Below are 27,149 nucleotides of genomic sequence, written 5' to 3'. Positions count from 1 at the left end.
ATTGCTTCCAAAGTGTTTTCAACATAACGCATGTATTGGAGAGTCTGCTTTTTCTAAGGGAAGTGGGGTTACTATGAAGAGTACCGCATTGCATTGCTGCAGATTGGTGAAAGTCCTGTTCATTACCAGATACCAAGGGAAGCACCTGTGGTCTTTTGTAACCGAAAAGTCACAGCAGACAGTGGTGGCAGTTCTCCCTGGGCCGTGGTCACTGTACTAACTGGGGTCACTTCCAGTACCCACTAAGGATTAATGGGATAGCACTTGTCTCTCCTTCCTAGTCGCTGGAGAAAACTTCACTGCTCTTCTTTGCTTCCTTTCTGCCTGGGTAAGAACCTAATGCAGGATCCTCGTCTTCAAAGACCGATATTTGCTGACTTGGGGCATGCAGCACTGGCTCTTTGGGCAGCTTTCTGCTCTGATTTCACCATAAAATAGGCCCAGGGTGGGTCAGTATTTGGAGGGGAGGAACATTTTGGGGCAGCATCAGCGTCCCAGTCTGGTTTTCAGAGGCTGGAACCGTGGAGGCCCATGCACTTGTGCAGGGCCCCGGCAGGTACGCGGGGTGCCGGGGTCAGTGCCCAGCAATCCCTCTGAGCGGACCCGGCTGCTGGCTCCCATCACCTGGGACGCAGGAGAGCCCGGTCACCTGGCAAGAGGCCTGGTCAACCCGGAAGTCTGGACCGGGACGAGCCAGAAGGACGTGCCGGGGTGCAGTTCCAGGAGCCCAGTCCCAAATCCAGGTTTACCCCGGTGACCCGACCATGGCTGCCATCCTTGGCCTGAAAGTTGCAAGCGTTGTGGCCCTTTGATGATGATGATGAGCATTTCTGAAGAGGTTCTCTAAGGACAAGAGCAGCAAGCGTGGTGTCCTGGCTAAAATTCCCATTTGTAACTAATGACCCTTGTCTGAATCGTGTCTGGCTTCCCGGTTAGCAGGGGGGATCTTTTTCCAGTTCGTGTCCCTACCTGCCGAGCGGTACCGCTGTGTCCAGAACTGCTACTGCCTTCTTCCACCCGCAGACGGAGCCTGCTTGTCTGTGGCAGCAGAAATGACGCAGGCTCCTCCTGCATTGACTTAACATAGGTTTTATGAGATGTTGAGATCTGTGGGTGGAAGACATGATATCATTGTGAAGTGTTATGAAACTAGCTGCGCTTTGCTAGGTTTTGACTTCCACTTGCTAAAGAAATAGCCCACATAAACCTTCACAGCTAAATGAGTTAAATTATAGAACTGGCATGCTAATGATATCAGCTGAGCTCTCCTCGCTCTCGGTGTCACTGTGGAGCTCAGACTCCCTTTCCTTATCTAGAAGCAGGGAAAGCAAGGATGAAAGTTTAGGAAATATGCACACAACTTAAATATACATTGTTTAGTAGTTTTTCAGTTAATGAGGCTAAACAAAATGCTTTGAAGGAAATATGTGAATGTTAAACAAGAGCTGCTTCAAGAGGCATGAAGGTCTGAATTCTCTTCTGTGGATTTCCTCAATTTTAGGTTGGGCAGCTTGACTCGGTCACGATATGATTTCAGGTGTCAGTGCTGACATTGGGCTTCGTGTGTGGTTGCGTCTCAGACCTGGACCGTCAGCCGAGGAAGTGGAGATGGTAGAACTGGGATAGCTGGAGGGTTGGGGGAGACCTGGAGTTGACACCAGCCAAAATTTTTATCAAAGCAGATGTGGAAGGATCGTGCTGGTTAGTTGTGAAGACTTGCTGGATTAGAGTCACTCCTACTTCAAAGGCAGGGCTGCTTCCTTTGCTCAAGTATTTGTGTGATGTAACATCGATGGTTCATATGTTCTTAGCCAGAGGCTGTAAAAGGAGCAGCCCATGCAATTGAATCAAGGTCATGATAAAAGAAAGCAAAGGTATTGGTTTCTTTCTGTAGGAATAGGGAAAACTTTTTCACTAGGAGGGTGGTAAAGCACTGGAGCAGGTTACCCAGAGAGGTTGTGGACTCTCCATCCTTGGAGGTGTTTAAGACCCAGCTAGCAAAGCGTTGGCTGGGATGGTGCAGTTGGGGCCGGTCCTGTTAGAGCAGGGGGTTGGACTAGGACCCCCTGGCGTCCCTTCAACCCTCATCGTCTGTGATTCTATGAATGATCTTAACAGCGGTCCTGCAGCACTATTTCTGCACTATCACTGTTCACCAGAGCGCCCCGAGGGATAACAAGGACCAGCGGTCATAAACTCCTCCAAGACCATTTCAGGCTGGACATAAGGAAAAACTTCTTTACTATCCGAGTCCCCAGGGCCTGGAATAGACTCCCCCAGAGGTGGTGCAGGTACCTACTCTGGACTCATTCAGGAAACGCTTGGATGTTTATCGTGTTGGGATCCTTTGACCCTAGCTGACTTCCTGCCCTTGGGGTAGGGGGCTGGACTTGATGATCTTCAAGGTCCCTTCCAGCCCTAATGTCTATGAAATCAAGTATAGATACATTAGTCTTTTTATCCACATCACATGCGCTAGGGTCATTAGTGCAATATATGCAAGGAAATGCACATCTTAAACAGACTAATTCCTTTATAGCCCTTTTATGAAAAGCATGTCTAAGTTGTATGACATTTTGCACACGCATGTTGAATGGATTCCTTCCGTATACCGGATGTCTGACTGCATAATCTTTGCGAAGTGCTCGGGGCAGGAGTGTCACAGATCTTTCTGCACAGCACTGTTGGGTCCCACTTAATGGGTTCAGGTGCACTAACGAAGTATTAGGGGAGCCCTCTGCTGGCCAAAACCAATCGCTCTCAGTTCCTGGGGATGTCAGCGCAAGGTTTTGTGCGTTAATGCCTAGCGGGTAAAGCTTGCTACTTCTTAGAGTTCAAATGCTTAAGACTGTGCTTTTACTAATCATCCTAGAGCATTCTTGCCCCCTGTCAATGCCACCGAATTCACGTTAGGTACAATGTTTAAGTAGTGCTGGAGTGATGTTGTAGCTGTGAGGGTCCAGGGATAATGCACGACAGAGGTTTCTAGTAGTCTAATAAAAGATATCGCCACACAAATCCTTGCCTGTCATACAGTCTCTCAATAATGTCTCGTACCCAATGCCAAACTTCCATTTTCCACCATCATTACTGGAACTGAATGTGCTTTTCTGTTGCTCTGATTTCTGATCGCTTCCAGAGTGAGCAAGTGAGCGGAGTTTGCCAACCATCTGCACGTCGTGTGAAGTACCATCAGCCCTGGTGTGGTTGTTGCTCGGTATTGCTAATGTTAGTAGGTGGCCAAAATCAACGGTCAGCAGAGCTCTGGACTGAGAGGAGGGAGTGGAAGATGAAGAATAGCCTTGTCTGCGACCCTGCGATGGAGGTCCTGGTTGTGGAGGAGGAGCGGGGAGTTCACCTGAGAAAGCCAGCAGGTTCCTGGCTCTCTCCCAAATTGACTTTGCACGGTGTTTGTGCTGTCTTGCTGTTCACGTACCCATACAAACCAGCATGCCAATTCATTTTTTAAAGCCTTGCATGGTCTGGAGCCTGCTCTCGAGAGGTTAATTTATTGGGGGGCCTGCACCCTTTTGAAGTGATCACCAGCTCTCCCAGCAGCCTCAGCAGATCCGTATGTGGGCACCGTCACCTCTTTTGCAGAAACGGCCATTGCAGGCTTCTTGCGTTGGTCCGTGGAGCCCGGCACCGTATGTCGGGCAGAGGGCCCTTGCCCCCAGCATATGTTATCCTCGGTGGGCTGTCAGACTCGGGGAGCAATGCAGCTGGCTCAGATTGAAGTGCACCAACCTCGCCCTTAAGCCTTGCTCTGCTCTCCTGCCTAACGAACTCAACCAACTGCTGATGGCCAGGCTGAGCAGAGCTTGGAGGATAATTGGCTCTATAACATTTAATAATGATGTATATGCACAAATTGTCTATACTTGGCCGTATTCTTCTCCCCCCACACTTTGTATACCACTTTTAGTCTTAAATGGTAACTCCTTGGGGTACTGATTGTCTGTCGCTATGGATCCGTGCCGCCTCTAGCCTGAGAGCCTCCTGATTATGGCTTCCGGGCACTACTGAAATACACACAGTTTAATAATAATCATTACAGCCACCTCTGGGGGTGAGTCACAGCAGCTTTCTAGCACTGAGCAGGAAGGGAAGAGCCCCGTGTCTAGTGGGAACAGCAGGGAGTGGGGGAAGGGTGTCAGGAAGACAGGATGCAAATGATGCTTTGGAGGATTTTCGGCTAGAAAAGCGCAGATTAGAGTCCTGAGCTACTTTCTGCTTTGGTTTTATTTATGAGCATCACTGAGTTGTGGAATGGGGTCGATGAAAGCTCTTCCACGGATATGAAATGGTCTGGATGTGGCTGATTTTGTGCTTACGTGACTTTTCCACCCGAGTGTAATTAACCAAATCAGCTTGCTTTTCCTTGTTAAAAAAAAAAAAGCAGCTATAAATGGGTCAGTTCTCCTAATTGCATCCTTTCTACAGAGACAGTCTGTGGAAGCAGTACTCTGCGAGGCTGGGGGGTAACCATGAGGTCCCGGCTGCTTCTGGCTATTAATGAGCTGTTCAGGTTTTGCAGCGGCTGGGTACTAACTAGTGAGTTCCTGGCTGGCTGATTGTCATGCCAGGAACACTAATGCAAAGGTTTCCTGCAGACTCGTGTTTGTTGCGTGCCTTGTGAGCAGTAAGTCGTTTCACGGGACAATTTCGGCAAAGGCTGGATTTCTGAATCGCTGCGTGCAGTTACTGATCGCCTGGGGTAACTCCTCCTTCCCCCACCCTCAGCATCGCATGAAGACATAGCACAGAAAACCCCAGCTGGATTGCTACTCAACTCGGTGTCTTGCTGTCAAGTCAGCTGCATTTTTAAGCCGTTCAGCTACACGCAGGGATTTCAAGAGCTCTTGAAAGCGCATGCTAAAGGTAGACCCGTTCCAGGATAGCCACGGTCCTCCTGCGGCCTGTCTGCCACCAGTTCGTTCTGTCTTCAGATGTCGTAGCAGGACTGACTTTACCCTGGGGTGTAAATGAGCAAAGCAGCTGGATTGGGGAAGGGGGAGGGAATCTCTGCACATGATGAAATACATAGAGGCTCAGAAGTTGGGGACAGCCATTTCCACAATGTTCCTTGTCTCAGTTGCTCGTTAAGATCGTCATGAGAGAGAGCAAACTGGAAGAACTGAGAGAGAAAATGTCCTGCAATGCTGTAAAGGAGTACAGCACAGCTGTGTTACCTATCGTTCAGGCGACTCCTTGTGCCTTCTCATTGACTTCAGTTTTCTCCCCCTTGATCTTACAGTATTGTCTTTGACAGGACAAATAAAATACAGAGCCAGACCAAGTAGCGTGCCCCAGGGATTGTACCTCTTGCTCTAAAAACCACTGTGCGCATAACATGTAATTGTCCTCTCCAAAATAGGCCAGGGTGTGCAGGGTTAATTGATGCTTCTGTTCTTCTCTTTTCTTGTAATGTGAGAAAAATCTGGAGAAGTGCCTCATTAAGTGAGCATAGGCCATTCTGTGCTGTGAATGCGGGGCGACCTGTGAAAAATGGTGTGCGCTCATGTCATTAAAGACTGTGTTGTAAGGCTCGTGCACAAGGGGGCTGGATGTAAAACGGTCCAGTTTGCTCAAAAAAGCAAACAAAAAAAATATCCCCCCTGTGGACTGATGCTGATGCCCACGTGGGTCATCTCTAAAGTCGGAAACTTGTCGGTGCGGTGTACACACCTCTTCGCTTGAGCCAGTACAGACGCCGATGACGACAGCGGTCACAACACAAGAGGGGATGATACCACTTTGGAGTGGGTTTGAATTATTTGCTGAGAGCTCATGTTGTCTGCTCTAGGGCTGAGGCATCTCTGGGCACAGCCTGGGGGCATCGGCAACCCAGGAGGGATGGGCTTCCCATTCGTATCCCTGCTCCCCAGCAGGCAAGAGTCGCGTGGACAAGGGAAGTCATACTGGGCCCCAGGAGCCCTGGGCTGGGAAACCTTCAGTCAGGCCGACTCTGCAGAGGATCCAGCTAGCAAACGAGTTTCAGCTAAGCTGGTCTGGCCTCAGGCTTTTTCATGTGCTCGTAACGTTGCCAAATTTAGAAATATTTTCACAGGAGCCCATCTGCCAAACTTAAAGCTGGGGCTGTTCTCAATGAAAAGGTTGTGAGCCCTTTTTTTTTTTAACACAGGCTGAAGAGTATTTAGCAGGGCCAGCATGTGGGGGACATTTCACTGTCCTTCCTGTGCTCCATTAGAGGTCTTCAGTCGTGCAGGACTTCTGTGCGACGTCTCTCTTTATCATCTGGTTTACCTAAAAAGCATGCAACGTTGAAAGATCTGGACTGAAAGAGGCGAGGAGAAGAGCGGTGGGAACAGATTGGGCTCTCGGTCTGGCAGTAAGGGAGCTGTAACCCAGTTACCTTTTTTTTTTTTTTTTTTTTTGGCATTAAACTTTTTTGACCAAACTGATCTGCATGATTTCCATCAGCATCTAACCACTCCCTAATATCCTAATAAAGCAAGCGTTTGTAGGGTGCTTCCAGCTTGCACAGTGCCGGGATCCAGTCACAGCAGCTTGGCCCTGCCTTGGTAAAGAAAAAAATGAAACAGAACAATTTTAACATGATTGCATTAGATCACTTACTAATCTGTACCCAGATTTGCTGCAGTCGTGCCTACCCACTGCTGTCAATACAGTTCCTAAAATAGCGAGGACCAGGCCTTTGCTTCAGGGTGTAGAAAATGGCTGAATTGGTTTCCTTCTACGTTAGTTGAGCTGACTTTTTATTTACAAAGATATTGTGGTCAGTTAAACCCTCTCTTTGGATCTGGTTTGTGATCCTGCTAGAGAAATGTTTAAACCACTTACAAATGCCAAAATAGTAGCCGGACACCCATCAGGTAAATCTATCGGTGATTATTTTTTACATGACCTGCTGTCACACTTTCTGGGCTAATTCTTCTCTATAATTCAGCCAGTCTGCTTGGCATGCCGTGATGTAGTTAACACTGGATTTAATTGACCTAATACCAAACAATTCTTGTTTCATTACCTCCCATTCTGTTGTTTCCTTCAGGTGTTGATTCGTGGGTCCTTGCAGCAGTGGGAAGCCGTGGAGTGGGATTAGTCCTCTCCTTGCAAGCGTGTGTGTCTGGAGAACATGAAAACCTCAGTGGCATTGTAACATACTTGGGTCCAGTGTCAAACTGGCCAAAGCAGGAGGATTCTGAGTGAGGGCAACCAAGTCTTTGGATGTAACCTCCTTTTTGGCTTGGTGTTGCGCACGCATGGGGTTGCATGCTGTTTTGCACCATGAAATAGTTAACCTAAATTAAATCAAACCCAAGAGACAACCTCCATACCCAATTCAGTGCTAGCAAATTTCATTTCTAGTCTTATTTTTCCTAGCAATATTTACCTAATTTTCCAATTCTTGTTCCCCATAGCAGTGGTGTCACTGAAAGCCAACAAGTGCAGCGCTAGTAAGATGAATGGGGGAATTTTCAAGCAGAGCTGCCCAGAGCTGTGGAGAATAGGTTTACCATTGGGAACGTAACTGTGAACTTCCGTTTAGTCTTGAGAAAATTCTGTTTAAAGACAGTGGCTTGTAATCACGATGAATATACAGTTTTCTCCCAAATATAATATCCCATTAACATAGCATAAATGTTTGATCTACCATATAGTAATGCCTTCTGCATCAATGGCATTGTATACAACATCCATATCAGGATAGGATTTAAAGATTGCTGTAAATGGCTTTAATATATACAGAGGTCAGAAAAGGCAAGATAACAGCAAAAGAGGCTATGTCAAAAAGTAATTAGAGCAGGACAAATGGATTGTGCAGGCACGTCGAAGGCTGTTATTTCTGTAGGCAGTGAGTAGGAAAGGTGTTAATGTAAAGTGACAGATCTAGAGCAAAAATGAGGGTGCAGAGAAAACAAACAGGAGCTGACCAATGGCATGATTTAAATTATGAGGTTTGATTTAACATAATTTGATTACTCTTGAAAGAAATGTTGAGTATACTTTCCTTGGGAAGCTAATTGTCTTCAAGCATGTATATTTATGATCAGGGGCTTTTTCATCAAAAGGCAGCGTTCTGTTTGGGTGGCCATCTTGCCGTGTATTATTAATACGGATGTGAACGGTTTACCCTGGACAGTTGCACAAGAGGAGACGGAGAGAAGTGCGGTTCGCTGAAGTGGTTTGGGGAGAATGAACTCTTCCTTGCACTGATGTGCATCTTAATTAGGGGCATCGCGTGCTTTGACCAGGAATGGACGCTGCCGCCACCGTGGCAGCTTTGGGAAACCCGAGACGTGGCTCTGTTTGGCAGAGGGAGTGACTAACATCTAATTTGACAGAAGGAGGGCGGAAGTGTTGTTGTTTTAGGCCTCGACTCTTGCTGTATCCAAAGTCTGTGCACTATAACTAGCAAAATGTGAGTGAAGGTGCAAAAGTGCCTTCCAGTGGCCTTGATGCTCTCCCACTCCACAGCCAGAAGTTTTGCTCCTGCCCCGTGGCACCCATAGATGCATCATGAAACACCCCAGGATTTTTCTTCATCGTCTGATTCCTCGTTCTCCCATTCTGAAGACTTGCATTTAAAAACAGGATCTTTATCCCATCTATTTGATCTTCAGTTGTGTTTCTCCACCGCCTCGGTGTTGTTGTCCACTCAGACATCACTTAAACGTTGACAGACAGGAGTGTGGTGTACGGCAGGAAGAGATTAATGACTTCCTGTGAAGAGCAGTGTGCGTGGTGTTATGGAGTGGTGTGCGTCCCCCCGGCCTGTTGTAGAGGTTGGACATGATGGGGCACCTCTCGCAGGGAACCCAGTCTGCACCTATAAAACTGGATGCCTGGCACCTTGCTGGCCAAAGAGTAAGAGCTCTTGAAAGTTCATGTTCAGAGTTCAGGCTCCGCTTTCTTGTACCATATTCTCTCCATGCCAGCGTTACTCTCCTGGCACCTGTCTGACCTGTGTCAGCATGTCTGTTGATGGAGTCATTACCACAATAGACGGTTTATTTGATGTTGTATCCCCATCTTTTCCTGCTGTTTCGTCACCGTGCCCCCAGTATTAAGTATGCTCTGCATTTCTAACAGACCTTTTTCCGTGGGTCCCAGGATTTTACAGCTTCAGTTAAGCTTGACAGCACCCTGTGAAGTAAAGTTTTTCACAGTTTACAGAAGGATAAACTGAGGGGTGGCGAGGTGATGAATTGCCAGCGTTCAAACCAAGCTGTCTATGGCAGAACTGAGAATAAAGCCCAGCATCCTGCCACTGTTCTTCCCTCCCGCCACTAGATTGCTCTCTGTCCTTTCCCTGGTGGTGTTTTTGGCTGGAGGTAGAGCCGCTAGCAGGGGAGCGGTGGGAAATCTCCGTCGGTGCTGGCACATGCAGAACGGTCCTCTCTCCTTTGCAACCCCCTTCTTATGAAAAACAAGAGCACCTCCATATTGCTTGAGTACCTCTGTTGTCCTTTCTCCCCAAATCCTCAAAAGTATGTAAAATACGGTGCAGATGCTGTGACTACAACTCAAAGCCTCTCTTTTCTGTATTTTGTACATCCCAAGTGGTTATAGACAAATTCCCCATCCTACGAACTGGTGGTGGAAACGTTAGGCTGCATTATGCCTTTTGGGGGCAAAACCCAAGGGAAGACTCTCTTCCTCCTGGGAAAATCCATCCCAGAACGACGAGGCAGGTGTCCAGCTCCGTGGATTGCTGAAGATCCATCAGTAAATCCAGTGGATCAATAGGCTGCTGTACAGGTTTCAGTAGTTTATGATACAGAGCATCAAACTACCTTCTCCATAATGTAGGAGCTTCTTTGGATATTTGGTTTTGCTCTTTTGCATATAGCGCGCCAGCTGTTTTTGTAATTAAGGCCATTCTTGAATGTGGTGCCTGGGGGAGGGGAGGGTTGAGTTGGCCTCGTGGGTTGAGCAGCATGTGAGGAGGTTCAGGGTATTTCTCACCGTTGCCAAGTCCCGTGGCAGGGGATGCTGCTGTCGTTCACACCCACAGGAGTTCAGCATCCACTTGCGTGTTCTTGCGTTTCGTCCTTCCCCAACTGCAAAACAAGCAATACAACAACACGGAAGGACGCACCTCATCGCACGTGTTCTTGGATTAAGAACTCAAATCCACATTGTTCTTCCACGGTATGACAAACACTTTAGCCTAAACTACTCTTTTGCCTTGTTGTTTTCTCCCTCTCCTGCATGTGTTGTACCCATCCATTCTGACATCTGCAGTAAGAGTCTCTTTCTGTCGGGCTCCGTTTGTCCCCTGCACCACTTAGTAACACTTCAGGTTCTTCTGCCTTGTCTTCCTTTCGCTTAGCATTGCACAGAGACATTCAAGTGTGTCTAATTCTCTCCTCTTCTTGATGGTCTTTCCTTGTTTCAGAAGGAGCTTTGCCTCCTGTCTTACTGTATGCATTTGAAGTACCTGCCAGACTAGCTTGAGTTAAGCAGAAGCTTTTCTTCCTCTTCTACACCTGATTTGAAAGCTTGCCTAACAGGCTTGGTTAGCTTTTGAACCTAAGAAGTCAGCACCCATTCTGCTTCAGGGGAAACCATTTCCTTCAAAGAGGAGGCTCTTGCCCAAAATGCTCCATATCCCGTGCTGTCCAAAAGCTCCAAATCCCATACCATCCAAAAGCTCCTTTCTGTATCGTTAGTCCACCCGTTGATTGGTCTCCGCTTGCCATTCATTCACCCCAAGTCTTTGCTCGTGCATATCGACATAGCAGTTTCTGGAGCCACCTGTGTTGCCTCTTCTCAGTTTTCTTTTCTGGTCCTTAAAGTCATGCTCGATTCAACTGAATAACCCCACATGACTGGTATCGCGTGGCCCACACAGGATTCACCAGCTATCTTTACCTTGCGACTTGTCCTGCTATCAAGTCATGTTTTCTTATCTGGGTCGTGGATTTCTCATTACAGATTTACAAGTCCAGATTACTTTCCTCTTTCTTTTTTTCCTTTTTTGGTTTATTTGTTAGTAAGAAGTTGAGATCCAGAGTCCAGTTACGTGAGGTGTGACCCCGTCCGAAGTTGGTGCCAGGATAAGCTGATAAACTTTGGGTAATGCAGACTGTGGCAGGAGATAGTATTTCTGAACCTCTGGTTGATACTGCCAACAAGTCCAGGAGGATGCTGTGATCCGTCTCAGCATGAAGTGTGACCAAGCCTGACACTAGTAATTATCCCTAATAAACTTACGGGAGGGGGTATGTACACACATACACGTAGATATATGTATTACGAAAGGAAATTGTGGGATAACATGAGTTGTAGAGAGAGAAATTAAGTTTGCTGGAATATGTAACTTTTCGAAGACAGAATTCATGAGGATTTGAAACTAGTTCTTGTTGTCAGTAGCCTAGAAAGTAAACTGTTTAACCACCAGTGATGCTTCATAGCAGAGCACTGTTGGTGTATATATAATCGTTTGCAAATATGGCAGTGTAGTAAGGGCTACTATTTTTCCACGCATGCGCCTCTAGGAGTTTATTTTAGGTCTTGGTATACTCTTTCATGCTGCTTACTTGCATTTAAAAGCCCCTCCACTCCAGGGTTGCGGCGTGCTGCCCAAGTTTTGCTGCTGTTGCCAGGACCGTGGCTCTCTCCAGAGGTAGCAGACCGGCAGCTGGAACCAGGATGTCAAAAAACAAGCCATCTGCCTACGTGGAAACTCTGCGTGTTGTGGAGCTTTCACTGGCCTGTCATTAGAGCAGAGGCCTGGGAGTCGGGAGATCTGGTTCCTATTTGTGGTGTGCCACAGCCTCGTTGCACTTGGACGAGTCATTCACCTTTGAGTTTTTCTCCTGTACGGAGCGGGTAACGAAGGTGACTGCTTCCCGGGCTGCTGAGGTCTGTGACCTGTGCTGTCCTCCTCCCATGATGCTGGACGAACACAAACTGTCATTAATGCCCTGACGAGGCGTTCACTCTGCTTCTGAGTCTGAGATTTCATCGTTCTGATCACCGCTAAGCTTTAATTAAGAAAATGAGATAACCCAAGGGCTTCCCCAACCTCAGCCTGGCCTCCCCACGCAGAAGAATCAGGAAGACGCAACCCCCCCACACTGCAGACTCTGCACCTGCCTTCAGTGTTGTGCTTGCTGCATTAGGCATCACTGCGGTCCCAGAGGGTAGCAGACTTATTGTTTCACGTTCGTTCTTCCTGCGTGTGGTTCGTTAATGATGTTCCCCGTCAGTCTGTAGGATGGTGCCCTCTGCTGTTCAGTACTTCCTCCTCAAATGTGCAGATTCTGGACCATACAAGCTGTAGTGAAACCGAATTATTTCCCCAAGTTTAGCACTTCAGTGGTTCCAGATGTGCTGACGGGAAGTAGAGGACATTGTATGCACCAGAGTCAGAATGCATTTAAACCCTGGGTGCCCACAAAATTCACCGTTAGGGTGCTGCATATATATCTGAGAGGAGCCCAGTGGGAGAAGTACCTCACTTTTTTTTACCATGTGCGTTTGTTCGTCGCCTGCAGTGTTTTCTGGCTAGCAGATTAATTTTGTTTGTTTTGGACGTGCGTCTCCCTGATTCTTCTGCGAGGGGAGGCCAGGCTGAGGTTGGGGAAGCCCTTGGGCTATCTCATTTTCTTAATTAAATATAAATCTTAAAATGTATAGGTTTTATTGCATTTCGTCCTCCTCTCTAATACACCGCAGAGATTTCTCTCTGCCTGGAGATGGCTGCATGTGTTGTAAAGCAGGGACTCGCATAAATCTCCCCTCGGGTCTCGCACCATCCATCAGACCATCCTTCTCTTCTGTCCTTGCGAGCAGGCTGGGGATTGAAATGTAGAAACATCCAGGTGTGCTCCCCTCTCCTGTCTCCCTTCCGGGAAGGTACAGTCACTAGCTCACCCATGGGTAGGGAGGATGCTCTGCTCTTTGCACCCACATTTGGACACCCTCATTGTATCATATGGTGCAAGACAGTGCTGTGCAGATACCTCAAGCTGGCTCTGTGCATGGTAGAGCTGGGACTGACAGCATCACTTCGCAGCAAAGTGGATTGCCTTGGATACCTTGCTGCAGTAATGCAGCTGTACCGCTGCTGGTATGCACACAGATCACCCGGGGTATCTCTGCACAGGGTACATAGATGCCCACTGCTCTGGGTTAGTTGGTGAGCTGCTGCCCAGCAAAGGAGCTGGGGTTTAAATCACCTCTGCTGCCTGCATTTGGAGGGAGGGAAGGACAGAAGGGTAAATGTTAAGGTTTTAAGTATTTTCTAATAGGTTACAGTGGGACCTGTCATTCAGTTAATTGAATCGGTGTCTTAAGCATTAACTCTGCGCAAGGATACCCACCGCAAACTGCGGTGCATCATTGCATGTAGGAACACTTGTTCTCTGCAAAGGTGCGCAGGGTAGTGTGGTCCCATGGTGTGTGTTTGAAAGCCTTGGATTATCTGTAGACTCGTCTCAACTCTTCTCTGAAGCGGAGCATTCGGCCTAAAATCTCGTGAGATGCTTGATGTTTTAACCGGCTTCGCATTTGCGGCAAGTATCTCAGTCTAAGCAAATCATATTTATATCTCATTCATGCGACAGGTCCTGAACGTGCCGCGGCCGTGTGCACGTCCCCCCCGTATTGCGGGCAGGGAGGGGGACTTCCAGAACCGGTGCGCTAGCATTTTATGTGCCAGCACCGCCGTCTGTCAGGCGAGAAAGATTAACCTAAATACACGTCTGCTCCAGAAGGGTATGGTCTGCTCCGTGTCCTGACGACGTGTGCAGAACGAACCAAAAACCAGTGCCAAACTCCCAGTCTGTGCCTGAGAGACGAGGAGGTTTACGCGTAAGGAGGCGGTTACTCTCTCAAAGCTGCGTGGTGAGCGGCATATTCGGGAATTCCTTCTCCTCGACCCCCGGCGCTCGCCGCTTCTACCGGAAACGTGGCTCGCAGGCCAGGCTGTGTGCAAACACGAGGCTTCAGCCTTGCGCCAAACTGCCGTTTCCCCTTGCACTGCCCTGTATCCCAGGGGCTCTGCTTTCTCTCCGTGGAGCCCCGTGTCCCTGCCCCACCTTCCTGTAACACGTTCCCGCCTCTCGTCAGACACGCTACGTGCCCTCCTTCCTCGGTGGCGGCGAAGCCGAGCTGGCTGGCCCGTTTCTGGGTAGCGTGGACGTGTGCGAAAGGCCAGACAGGCGCGCTCCCTCTCTCGAACGCCTCCTTGCAGCTGAGTGTGCCGGTCGCACAAACAATATGCATTCCTGCGGCATGGAGACTAGCAGTGTCATCCCGTGTCTGCCCTCTGAGCGAGCGCAGAGCACGGGGCAGGTTACTCCAGCTGTCGCTTAATGTCCGAAATCTGGTTTTCATTTGGCTCCCACGCTGGCCCCCTTCCTGTGACGAACGGTGCATCCTGGGAGCCAGCATGTGCGGCTGGCGGTGTGCGTGCAGGCACTTGGCATCCCCCTCGGACCGGCCTATAGAGACAGATGAAACCGGAGCTCCCTCCGCCAGGCTTCGCTCCTCCGAGCAGCGCGTGCAGATCCCTGCACAGCACAACTGGAAAAGAGACGTCCAGGTAACGCTGTCCTGACCCTGGACCGCTGCAGTCAGCGGGACTTATGTTTTGGGTTTTTACAGAAGCATCTATTGGGATGCAAACTAGTGTCCCGTAGCCGGAGGGGATTTCCTTGTGATTGTGTCTGATGGTTCGAATTGCTGTTTCTTCCCCCTCCCGCACGAGCACGTGTAGGTTGCCTTTTGCAGGCAGTGTAACTTCACCGGGGATCCCTCCCCGCACCTTTTATCATCTGAAGCAGCGGAGCGAGTGTGTATGCCTGCCTGTTTGGTACAGCTCCTGCCTTTGCCTTTCTAGCTGCTTTCTTTCTCTCCGTGCATGCACTAACCTTTGTCTTCTGCGGTTTTGGATCGCAGCTGAAGGAAAGGGGCCGAGCTCAAAAGTGTTTTGACTGCTCCTCCGCTGGAGGCACCAGTCCTGGCTTTTTACTTACACAGCTGGCTGTGCGGGAGAAATCCTCAAGGGCTACGTTCACGATAATAGACAGGCCAGCAGTAAAAATACCGGCGAGAGCAGCCAGCCAAGTGTAATCAATATGGTTGCACTTAAAGAAGTTAGTTACGCAAGAGACCCGAGAGTGCCGCTTCCTGCTCTTCGGTTTTGCCGTTTCAACATGGAAAGTCGCAGGTTTGCCCCCGCAGCTCCCAACACGGAGCGGGCTCTTCGCTTCCTGCCCCAGGCTCCCCCCCATCCCCTATCACACATTTGTCGTGCTTCACCCCAGAGGTGCCTGCAGCTCCGTTCTGGCTGACGAGGTTTCTCTGTTAATTTACATGCATCTCTGAGCTCGTAGAGTCCATTAGCAGGGAACGTGCTACACCAGAGTTGTGACGGCCTTGCTCCTTCCCCTTCCAAAAGCCCGTGTGCTTCAGTCGGCGATTCTGTGCCTGGTAATCGGCCGTGTTAGGGAAGCTAAATGATTGCATTAATGTCTAAAGAGAGCACAGGACCTCGGGTGCGATTCAGCCGGGACTGCTTGGTGCGTGTCGGCTTTGCTGCGTAGCGCGCTGCACGCAAAGGTGAGCACGGAGCTGACGGCCCTCGGAGCTCCCCAGGAGCATGGTTTTTATTGGAGATTAAGATCTGGCTTCAGAATATTTTTAGGGTGACCTGAAACCATGTTTCCTGGGTTTGAACCCTTCTTTTAACTACAAAGTAGATGGAGACAGAGTATTGAAAGTCAGGAATCAGGGCTGTCTCTAGAAACATCTGGCTGGCTCTGAAGCAAAGTCCCTTTTGCTAAGGGACTGGAAGAAAACTCGATTGCCTGTTTGTGGCAGTGTATGGCTTTCCCCCTGCAATTCCCTTTTCTTGTGCTCACCCACTGAGGCAGTAAAACCATATACTCTTCCAAAACCTCCATTTGTTCCCGGCCTTTCCTCTGAGGGTAACCTCTCCAAGGAGCCCTTACCCTCCCCCTGCCTTGCATCTTTTATATGGAGATAGCCTCCCTAGTTGTCCCTGGTCAAACCAGCTGCACCGAACCTTTCACATTTACTGCAATCTATTCAATTGATTGGGCTGCACAATTCAGTACCCAAACACATTGGGATGCTGGGCAGTATGGAGCCCTGTTTTGCACCAGACCCATCCAACCAGTGATAAGAAGGAAAAGTCTTAACTTCACTCACCCAGCGTGAGCTTTTACCAAATGAACTACCAAATGCACAAAAGAGTGAAGGGCAGAGTAGTTATCACATCAACTGCTACCCTGGGTTTTTTCTAAACCAAACCGATGCTTCTTTAACATTCTTTATAGATCTTTCCACAGGTTTTGTAAATGTTTTTTAAACTAAAAAACAATAGTCTTTTTAAATGTCAGCGTACATAAGGAACGAGGGAAGGGAACACAGTGGACACGCTGTACCCATTTAATAGGACTAAACTGTTTTTCACAACGTCAGATGAACGTGCCAGCTTCCTAAGTAGTTGTTGATGCGACTTGTAACCGAAACATAAATCGATGAGTTTATAAACTCTAGTCTGACCGGGTTGCCAGTAGTTTAGTATAACAAGGAGCACTGTAGCGTTGTACTGTGGTGGTTCATGAATATGCAAGAATGGAGTCTTTTTTTGGTAATATAGCTGGTACAGTGAGAGAGATTACCGAATACATCTTGCTGCTTAGTATAACACGGCACTCTTGCAAGTTGAAATTGGGCTTTAAATATGCTAACGCTACTGGAAATACCAAATAAGTACTAGACGAGGCCCTTTTAAAAGGAAGTGACATGGGGTGTGATGTGATCACCAGATTAACATTTACTTTTAGATTTAATAAATAATTGTGCTCTTCATTGGCCCAAGTCAAGGTCCTACAGATGTCTGAGCCAAAAGGGAGCAGTTTGGCTTGTCCTTACAGTTGTGTCCGTGCAAGAATTGCTAGGGTCTGTGGCCTGCAGGCTGGGATGAATGGTGACCTTCCTTGAAAGATCTTGTACTACATTTTCCTCTTTGTAATGCGTGTTAACGATTTACCTCTCTTCTCAGTATATTTTGCCCTACTCCTTTGAATGTGTAACATTACTCTTGTTCCAGAAGCAGTCATTTGATTGGATTTTGAGTTTTTACTGTACCTGTGATTGAAGCAATTAGCAGTCTGCAACCTGTCTGTGTGTGTTGCACACACTCCCAGTCCCTGGGTAAGTGAGACTCGTTCCTGGGACACAACTCCTGGACCACGCATTGCCTGAGATGTACATGGTCGTTCATCCTGCGACCATCCTATGAACGTGCCCCCATTGCGCACAGGTCTTTACACACGTACTACGCTCACAGGAGAAACATCTGCTTCGGATGTGTTGCAGCACAGACCTCAGCCCCTCCTGGGAGTGCTGGGACCCCCGGGTCTCTGTACCCCTCCTCCATTGCCTTTTCTGCTGTGTTAAAGTTGAGATGCTGCTAATCAAGCTTTATGCTAGAGGTAACAAAAAACCCCCAAAAAAGCAAAGTCAAGAGGCGGTTGTTTCTTTTATAGAATTTGTTTCCTGTGGATAAAACAATCCAGAATTTACTGGTAACACCTTCCCGGCCCTACTTTTCTCTCTCTCAGAAAATATAAGAAGAATTGTGTGGATCCCATTCACAGTTGAAGTTGCCTTAAACATTCAAACCTTCTTGGTATTGTAATCCACAACCCCTGGCTCCATTCACTTCACAAAGGGGTTTGTGCCTTAGCCCCTGGCTGCATAGCAGTGTACCACATTGTCATGAAAATGAGCAAAGCTTCATTAGTGCCCCGAAGGATTATGAAATGAGTGGTGGGCAGGGAGGAGTTAGGGACTAATTCAGTGGAGCTGGTTCTAAAATGGGGAGCTCCGGGGCTTTTGAGTTGCACGGTTTTGACTATTGGGGCTTACTACAGACTCATACTTTGTGATTAAAAAAGTAAGTTAAGTCTTTCACATGACATATGTTAAAGGTATCAGACAGCAAACATACCATCATATGAACATTTATGAGGCTTTTAAAGTACTTCCTAGTTACTTGAGCATGGAGTATTTGATGCCAGGCGTAGCGCTAACCATTTTGTCTTTACCTAAGAGAGGGCAAATGTCCTACATCAGATGCTACACAAATGCTCTGAAAACATTTTAACTCTGGAATCATCCAAATTGATTGCTTCTGTGTTTGAAGCTAGCAGTGGAAAGCCAGCTCCCACTTGGCTAAGCATTTTCTTTTTAAACTGTTGGTTTTTCTTAATTTTTCCGGAACCCAGTCACAAAACTAAAAGAAATGAAGGCACTAAAAATACCTGACAAGTAACACAAACCTACCGCCATCTGTAAATTAAATTCCCTGGTATGAGCCCGTGTTTGTCTTTTGTTAAACACGCGATTGCAAAGTTATTGCACAGTTATAATCGCAGAGTCTCATTAAGCTGACTTTAAATCTTTGCTCTGAATTGAGAAGTGTTGCTGAAAGTCAGGCTGCACTGCCATATAAGCAGCCCCTGAAACTAAGACTCTTCTTCTCAAAAGACACTAGATAGTGAGAAGGGCTTTCTTGGTGTCAGTCGAACACCGTGTCTTCTGAAGGAGAAGAGCAGTCTGAGGGGCTGAGGTTTTGTTCTGCCTACAGCTTGCGTTTTGCTGTCTGTGCAAAGTTAAAAAGGACAGGAAAAGGGCAAGAGCCCTCTCTATCTCCTAAAGTAGGTTCTTATGCTGTGTTAGCAGCCTGGTCGCTGCGCCTCGCAGGGCGAGCTGGTACTGCCTGGATGCAAAGTGCACTTTTCATAGCAAGTGCAAAGATGCACTCAGTGTGGACTCGTCTGAAGTGTGCTGGCTCTAGACGTTGCTGCCCAGGTGGAGATGGATGGTAGGCTGCGCTTGAAGAGCTGAGAAGTTTCTGTTGCCCGAACACTAGAAACGCCTCGGTTTTGATAGTTTTTGTTAATGCACTTGAGTAAAACTGGCGATCCAGAGGGGTGTCCTTGGCCCCTTCCTCCTCCTGAGCGAGTGGATGGTGCTGGGCACGCCGCACGCCACTTCTCATCAGCTGTCTGCACTGCGAGAGAAGGAAAATGTTCTCCGCAGCTCTGCCTGCCTCTGCCATCAGCTTGTTTCACACCAGATGGGCAAATAGTTTGAGCCTGAAATATCATTAGTAGCCTGGCTGCTATTGTTTGCAGCGACACGAGTGCCTTGATCTGGGGCCAGGCTCACAGTACTTTTGCTGGGAAAAAACCAGGTTGCTTAAAAACTTTGGTTGGGCTGTCGGCCCTTTCCCTTACGGGCGTTGGAGGGCAGCGGACCATTTGTGCCATGCAGGGCTGCATTGCAGTTGTCTGCATTTGAGTTTGTGACTCATTTTGTCAGCTCTACCCAGTGCCTGATTAAAGAGACAAGAATGATGAATCTCTAAGAGATAAAAACTATAAGAACATTTCATTTGCATCTGAAAATATTTTTATGGCTGTAACAAATAATATCCAGTACAAGTGCTAGAGACAGGAGTCTCTTTAAAAAAGCATATTAGAAAGAACAAATGAATTTGAAGTGACTAAATAAAAGTAATTTCCCCTTGGTTAATCCGTTTTATCTGCGTGGGCATGTCCCTATTATTTTTGCAGCCACCCAGGGGCATCTTTTCCCGATAAGGGAGGCAGGCAGAGAAGACCAGCGTTGGTGGTGTCAGAATCAAATGGGGCGTTTGTGTGGACACACGCCCTCCACCTCTGAGCCGGCGGCACCACGTGCACAGGAATGAGAGAGGCCCAGGTTCCCCCGGCCACCTCGATCCCTCTGCACCGCTCCACGCCTGCTCGAATTTCCTCCTGCCGCCTTCAGAGCCTGCGATCTGTCCAGTCCCGTCTCCGACTTCCTCGCACGTTGTCATCTTCCGCTGCAGCATTACAACAAAAGCCCGCGTTTTCCTCCTGCCCTTTCTTTTACCTGCAGACAAATGACTGCGCTGTCAGCGCGATGACAGGCGCTGCACGCAAGATTGCCACGAGGCTGACTGCTACCCAGTGCAGCTGGTTTCGGCTTTACAGTGTGGCGGCAGTGTGAAGTTCGATGGCATTTATAATAGTGTGCAAGGGGAGGGCATATTTGCTATTCCTCCCTGCTACAGTCATACTAGCCGGTTAAGCTATTGCCAAAATCAATCTGCCTCTATGCGGTACATCCTGTTGCTAAAGCGAGAGAGAAACGAGGGGGAGGAGACGTGCGAGTGGGATGCCTGAAGAGGTGTAGGACGGCTTCGTCTGTCCGGGGTCTCGCTGGAATTCTTCCCGACCTACCCTAGACGCTGGAACAACTACCAGGGCTTTCCCCCCGCCGCCAGGTTATGACTGTGCTGTCAGGGCAACAAATGGGTTGGGTGTAGGGTCGTCACTAGACCAGATCTGAAGCCGCACGGCTTTTGCCGTTACAGCTGGCGACACTGCAGTTCTGGCAGTCTGTTAACATAGCGAGGGCCACGTGTTTTCCTCCAAGGATTGGCACTGGCTGCAACAGCAAGGTAACACAGGAACCAGTCAGACCTTTGCCATTCCCCACACCCGACTTCCAGGGGTTTGGCCCAGTTAATAGAATAAATCTCCCCTCATGGCTGCTCTTCTTGCACGCTGCCTGGCCCGTTCTGGCCTTGAGTTGCGCAGCAAAGGGGATCTGATGTTACTAGTGCGAGGAACGTGGTTGGAGCGAAGCAGGATGTGCGCACACGCGTGCAGAGGAAAAGATTTTGAGTAAGTCTTCCCTGGCCGGTTCTGCTTCTCCCAGGGTCTACACTGGGGTTTTTGAATTGCATTGGATGATGCATACAGCTGTTGGGCAAGCAGTATGTAGCGTGCTAGGGCTGGAAAGGACCTCAGGGTTGTTTAGCCCAGCCCCTGCCTGGATGCAGGACGTGCTGCTCCTCTCGAGGAATGGGTGCACTTTGCTGTTGGATCCTTATCCTGTGATTGAGCTGCTCTGCTTCAGCTCGTTGTGCCCACGTGGCACCTTGTTTCGAAGCGAGGGCTCAGCTTTCTGGCCAGGCGGCTAGTGCTGCTCTGCCCTGCGGTGCCGTGTTCGTGCTGGGGCTTTTCAGGCCACGTGCTGTCGGCTACCTACCAGAAGGCAGTGGGAGCGTGGAGTCCCACTGCTCCTCCGATGTGTTCCCTTCGGCTCGTTTGTGTGAGTCACCGCTGACGGCAAACCACTGCGAAGCAGCATGGAGCACGCATCGGGAAGCATCGTGATCTTTGTGATGACAGATGCAAGCAGGCTCCCGCCAACACCGTCTCCAAGTTAAGCGGCAGCTTTGCACGCCAGTGAGAAGAAGGCTGCTGAGATCAGGCAGACAATCCTCCTCGAACGTTTCCTGGCGTGGGTTCACTCGTGGGACTGCCACTGGGGCTCGGCCAAGGAGCAGTGGCCGGTCGGGGCGGCTAGCACTGCAGGCACGGGATGGTCAGTCACGGCAGTAGAGACTCGGGATGTCCGAAGCTGCCGGCCACGGCACTGTGTCGGCAGAGCGTGTCCAGGAGAGCCGGCTCAGGGCAGAGAAGTGTCGCCATCTGGCATCTCCTCACTCCCCATTGCCCCCAGTCAGCAGCTCACCAGTCTGGTGCTGGCAGATCTGCCCTCAGGCCTGCTGTAGGGGAGCTGTGCACTGCTGCTAACCCTGGGGAAGGAGGTTAGTCAAACTGGCCCAGCCTTCCTGTGCCAGAGAGAAACAGAAATTGGAGAGGGAGAGAGACAACCCCCCCGGTCCCATCGAGTGCATCCTCATTCCCCTGCCGTCGCTGGCCCTTCCTCCCTAGGGCTGCAGCCAGCGTTGTCCGACAGCAGTGGTTTTCAACCTGCGGAAGATGACTACGAGCAATCAGAAGTGCCATGAACACACACACTTCCCATTCAAAGGGGTCTGCACCCCATTTGAAATCTCCGAAGGGCTACGCAAATGTAAAAAGGTTGAAAACCGCTGGTCCAGAGCCATTCTGGCAACGGTGCTGCCACCCCTCCCTGGAGATCGCTGTCTGTGGGACTGATTTGTGCCAGCGCTGTGCGGTGCCCGGTTGGCATTGGGCATGCCGTCGCTTGTCTCTTTGATCTTTTGTGTTGCGATTATCCTTTACCACTATTTGCATCTCCCCTCGAGGGCAATGTGTCACCTGTTTGCACTCGCGGCTTGTGTTTGGGCTGCTCTCTGAACTGGGTGATGGGGATGCAGAGTCGTGGGCCTTGGCCGCATGGCTGGGAACTCACGCACTCGAGTCAGTAGCGGCCGTTTTAATACGTGACAGGGTGTGTTGCTTAGGGGCCAAAAGCAGCTTCCCTAATGCTGGAGATGCACTTAATCACACGGCCTGGTCCGCTGCTGCTGGTTACACGGCACCCTTTTTTGCCTTCCTCCTGAAATGCTGCGTGTCCACGTCGAGCTCCTTCCAGCACGCGCCTGCAAGCAGAAGGCGGAGCAGGATGCTGCTGAGCTGGACCCAGCCCTCCCGTGCCCAGCACCTGCTGTTCGTCCTTTCTCTGCAGGTGTTTTTTGCAGAACTGTATTTGTTGTTCTTGTTCATCTTCCAGTCGCTGTTAGGAGGTTGATAGTAAGCAAGCACATGGGTCTGTGCTCAAACTCTCTTGCTAAATCCAAGTCCGCACTTGTTCAGCGGTTTCAGAGGAAAGAAACTTGGCTGTGCTTAAATGTCAGAGGCACGACCGAGCCGCCCGGGACCACAGAAGCAGCGTGGCAGCACAACTGTGGCGGGTTTTGGCTGACGTGTGAATTTGGGATTTGCGAAACAAAAGGAGCGGCAGCTCCGGGAAGGACGTGAGCTGGTTTATTTGGCCCTGTCCATGGCACTTGTCATGCGCCTTGCTTGGAAATCCTATTTTAATTTGGTTAAGTATATTGGTTAAAACCATTAACTGGGTTTTGATTGATTCCATCAATATGGTCAGATCGAGGAGGACGGTCGTGATTCGGACTGCTGAAATAATTGCAAGGAAATGAGATCAGTGACCTTTAGGCTCCTTTCTTTGGCAGTAGCAAACGTCCCTGTTGAGGCAGCACTTGTGGAGGGCTTGTGTGCTCTTTGTACTGATCCCTTCCTAATTCAAATACAAAATCAGTGTATTTTGTGCGTCTCGGATGCTCTTCAGATACCTTGTCAGCGAGCGAAGTGGACGGGGGGTTTGGTCCTTCTGTGTCAGTGAGGAGCACTGTGTAAAGATGATCTTTTGTACAGAATAGGAACAGGAACGTGTGACTGCAACGCCCACACCTTTTCTTTAAATGTGGTTGGTTTTTGTTCTCTTGGGCTGTTGCGGTAGCGTGCTGCTGGGCAGCAAATTTAGCAGGAGAGGAGTGTCATTGTGGGCAGATCAATGTGCCGCTACAGTAGAAAAAGTAAATGCGTTCTTAGGATGCATAGAGGAATAGTGCACAGTATAGAAAACATCATGATGCCATTAGAGAAACCAATAGTTCATCCTCATCAGAGTCATTTTCTGCAGTACTGATAACCCCTCCTCAAACAAGATATTGCGGGGTCAGGAGTGGCAGAGGCAGGGCCAGCAAATGACCAGGTGCCCGGGGAAAAAAAAAGTCTTGGGAAGAAGGTAAAAAGATTGGGACTTTTACGTGTTAAAGGAGACAAGTCAGAGGGAAAGGATCCAGAGAAGGGAGGTCCGGAGTCTGTCTTCCCTGCCTCGTGGCACTGCAAGCTGGAAAACATCAAAGGGATGCAGGGTTGCTCACGTGGCCATGGTGCGGTTGGACCGGGGCTCAGAATAGCGGTGCGGCCAAGACTCGGAAGAGAAGCCCACTTCTGCACAGATGCAAATGTCCCGAGTGACAGCAACTCCAGCTAAATGCTCTTGGGAGTACTTGAAACCTCGTGCCTCAGGGCCCAACCCCATTTCTGTGTGTGGGGAAGAGACGGTGGGTTCAGGCACGCCGGCCCACGTCTGCCGGCCGGGGGGTTTCTTGCAGCACCTTCTTAAACACGTGGTCCTGGCCCCTCTCGGCGGGGGAGCGCTGAACGGGCCGTGTGTCTGCCCGGCAGTTCCTCTGCGCCTGGAAACGAATAGGAAGGGCACAGAAACGTTTGAAACGTTGCCCGTGACGCTTCTGGAAGTTTCTGTACCCTGTCACTCCGATCGAGCTTTGGGGGACAGGCGCTACATTTGGAATAACCCGATTCTCTGGAAACACAGGCTCGATTCGGGCAGGGTCTTTTTAAACGTCTGGGGTGTGTAAGTGGGATTGCATGGAGCTCGCTGTTTGCAGCTCTTTCGGATGAGACCGTAAGCTGCTAAATTTCTGTCCGCAGTGCTCAGGCACTAAAGATCTCTGTGTTTTGCGTGAGGGAGGGTTGTCCTCAAGTCCTGGGCCAAAACTTTCCCTTCGCTGCATTGTACGTTGTGCTCTGGTCGACGGCTGTCCCCGCTGCGGCGGCGTGGGCGTGGGCGTGTCGGTGGGGTAAGCGCATCTTGCATTTGTTCCCCCTAAAGGGCCTATTTGCAAAGAAGGGTTGACCGTTCCTTACTGGTATTACGTACTTGAATAATACTAACAAGTCGAAAAAGGCGCGAGGTTATTATCGTGCCATAGTTTCTGCTAAATGAAGGAAAGAAATTTGGACGAGAGTTAACGTACCTGTTTCTTTCTGGTAGTGATTCATACAGAAAAAGACAGTTTCCTAAGCATACCAAAATGTGGTTGCTAACAAGAAGATTAGAGCTGTCTTTAAGCTTTCAAACCCTGCAGGTTTCTTGGTTGCTTTCTCAAACGTGTGTCGTGACAGCTCAGGAAATGACCTAGAGAGCTCTTACGACGACTAGCACGAGGCGAACGCTTTCACAGCTTCTCTGTAAACGCTTCTGTTTTGGAGGAAGAGCACGCACCAACTGCTGGAACGTCCTTCGCCTGACGGAGGGGTTTTGAACCCGAAAGCTTGCTTAATAATTGTTTTTCCAACTCTTGAAGTTGGTCTAATAAAAGATATCAGATTCACCCAAAGAACCTTGTCTGCCTGTGATGTTTTTGATAACTTTTCCAGCGCCGAGCGAAGAGGATCGCTCGGGTCCTGTTTGAGCCCTGTCTTTTGCTCTTGCTCCCAGTGGTTTTCCCCCGGTCAGTGCGCACGTTTATACATCCCTCGCTCCGCTTGCAGGTCGGCAGTGGCACCCGGTGCCGCTGTTTGCATGGCTTTAGCGGGACTGCGGTAGCTGGGTTTGTCGCCTGCCCTAACGTGTGCTGCTTTCCGCCCCAGTTGCAGAGCCTGGCTCCGTAAAACGACCTAGGGCGGGAGCTCCCGGCCCCGTGGGTCAGGGCGAGTCACCGGCGCAGAGCTTAGCAAAGATTTGCTGCCCCGCGATAAATCACTGTCCCCGCGGTGACGAGGGGGAGGGATGTTTTGGGAGGTGCCGTGTTTTAGCCGATCCAGAGAAAAGGCTGAGTTTGGGGCAGGGAAGGGGGTCCCTGCTCCGAGGACGGTCTGCACTGGAGTCACTCCCCCCCACGTGCTCCGGGCTTGCTGGAGCCAGTTCGTTCTCCATGCATTTTTATGTCACGTTCCTGTTAACTGAATATTAAAAAGCCTCTGATGTCTGACATCACCGCCGATTAGCATAAGGAGCCGACTTGCCCGGCTCTGCAGCGCAATGTCCAGGCGGCGGGCCGCTCGCTCCCTCGCAGCGCTGACCCAATGGCTCCCTGACCGGCAAGGCAGTGGCACGATGCTTTCTTAAAAGCTGTTGGGTTTTGGGGGGGGATGAAGCAAGACTCGCGCTGTCTGGAAGGTAACATATGGTGCGTTGGCATGCTTTCTGACTGATGTCTTGTCCTTGCTGACTTTTGCACCGTCTTTTGTTCAGAGTAGGTGTCTGGAGGCCCGATTCATTTGAACCCCGTTGGTCCTGGGGTGCTTGCGGTGACCGCGATTGGCGAGCGGTGCAGGCCACGATTAAATCGCGTTCAGGCTGCTCACCGCATGTTGCATTTTCTCCTGGAAAAATTGACTATCGTCGTAAATCCACCTACAGCAGTTTCCGGGAGGTTTCTTCCTTCAGGCCTTCATCAGCCAGGCCGTTTCATAACGGCGACAGAGAGGAGATGTGTCGGAAACATGTCCGCATTACTGCATGCGCGCTTGCGGGTCACTAGCTGCTTGATGTCGTCAGCGCAGGTGTCAGGTCTCCAGGACTGACGTCAGGGCAAAGGGGTGTTTTGGGCGAACCGGTCCCCTATTTTGTTCGGAGAGACGTGTGAGGCAGCATTGTGAACCGAAGAAAATAAGGCTATCAGTTCCACTTAGATAACCTTTGGCAATCAACGGAGTCCGTGCGAGTTGTGACCTTAGGGCTTGAACTTTCTAATCACATGACCAGCTTGTAAACTGACCTGCGAGGACGACTGCTGTATCCCCGCGCAGAGGGAGAAATTGGCAATCGGGATCAGGAGGTTTCCCGGCAGGCTGGGGACTGGCTCCGAGCAGATCTCTTCATGGCTGCGACGCAGCTTCCCGGCGCGTTTGGAGAGGCATGAGATGGATGCATGGGAAGGTAACGCGGCCCCGGCCCGGGGAGCCTCTCTCAGCGTTCAGGAAAAGTTTGGGGGCTTGCAGCAAACGGGAGCCTCCGGGGGAGGAGAGTTAGCAGGAGAAGGCAGTGGCTTTTTGTGTGCAGTTTGGGGACGGCCAGCAAGGCCGGAGAGCTGTTTTCTTTGTTTCAAAAATAAAGCAAGCTTGGCAAGAAAATGTAGGTTGGATGCCTTTTGGTTTCCCGCACAGCCCTTAAGCGTTTGATTGTAGCTCAGATGATGGGATGATTTATTTAAAAAAAAAAAAGAAAAGAAAGAAAGAAAAGTATTCTGTTTGTTTTGTGCCTTAATTTGTTTATATTTAAAGTCCCTAATCCGTTTGACCATCTGGAAAAGCTGTATTTAGTATTGTTAATTATTGATAGTATCAGGGTCATGTGGACTCTTGATAACACAGCTCCATCTCTCCTGGGACTAATACTAGTTCACAGATACTTTACAGCTTTTTCTGTGCTTGAAAACACCAGCAAAGCTTCCACCGATTATTGTCTTAATGTAAGAAGGAATCTTTAATCGATTTAAAGACAACCTAATCCAGGCCAGAGCAGCATGCATTAAAACAAAAAGTTGCTGGCGC

At 49.5% G+C, this 27,149-nt stretch overlaps 1 protein-coding gene across 3 annotated transcripts in view; it reads left to right on the top strand.

Annotated features, from left to right (window-relative positions):
• The window catches only part of NR6A1 (nuclear receptor subfamily 6 group A member 1), a 159,579-nt gene that overhangs the window by 88,698 nt on the left and 43,732 nt on the right, over positions 1–27,149 (top strand). The window contains exon 1 of one of the 3 annotated variants that reach the window (XM_014603012.3): positions 26,082–26,535. The exons of the other annotated variants lie outside the window; for them this stretch is intronic. Within the exon in view, the coding sequence (XP_014458498.1) occupies positions 26,520–26,535 (16 nt within the window). The 5' untranslated portion in view covers positions 26,082–26,519. Of the gene's footprint in view, positions 1–26,081; positions 26,536–27,149 lie in introns of those variants that run through there. 3 annotated transcript variants of the gene reach the window in all.

The sequence above is a fragment of the Alligator mississippiensis genome, chromosome 12 (assembly GCF_030867095.1).
Source record: "Alligator mississippiensis isolate rAllMis1 chromosome 12, rAllMis1, whole genome shotgun sequence".
Lineage (NCBI taxonomy): Eukaryota > Metazoa > Chordata > Crocodylia > Alligatoridae > Alligator > Alligator mississippiensis.
Note: the sequence above shows the minus strand (reverse complement) of the source record. Positions and strands in the feature narration are given on the sequence as shown.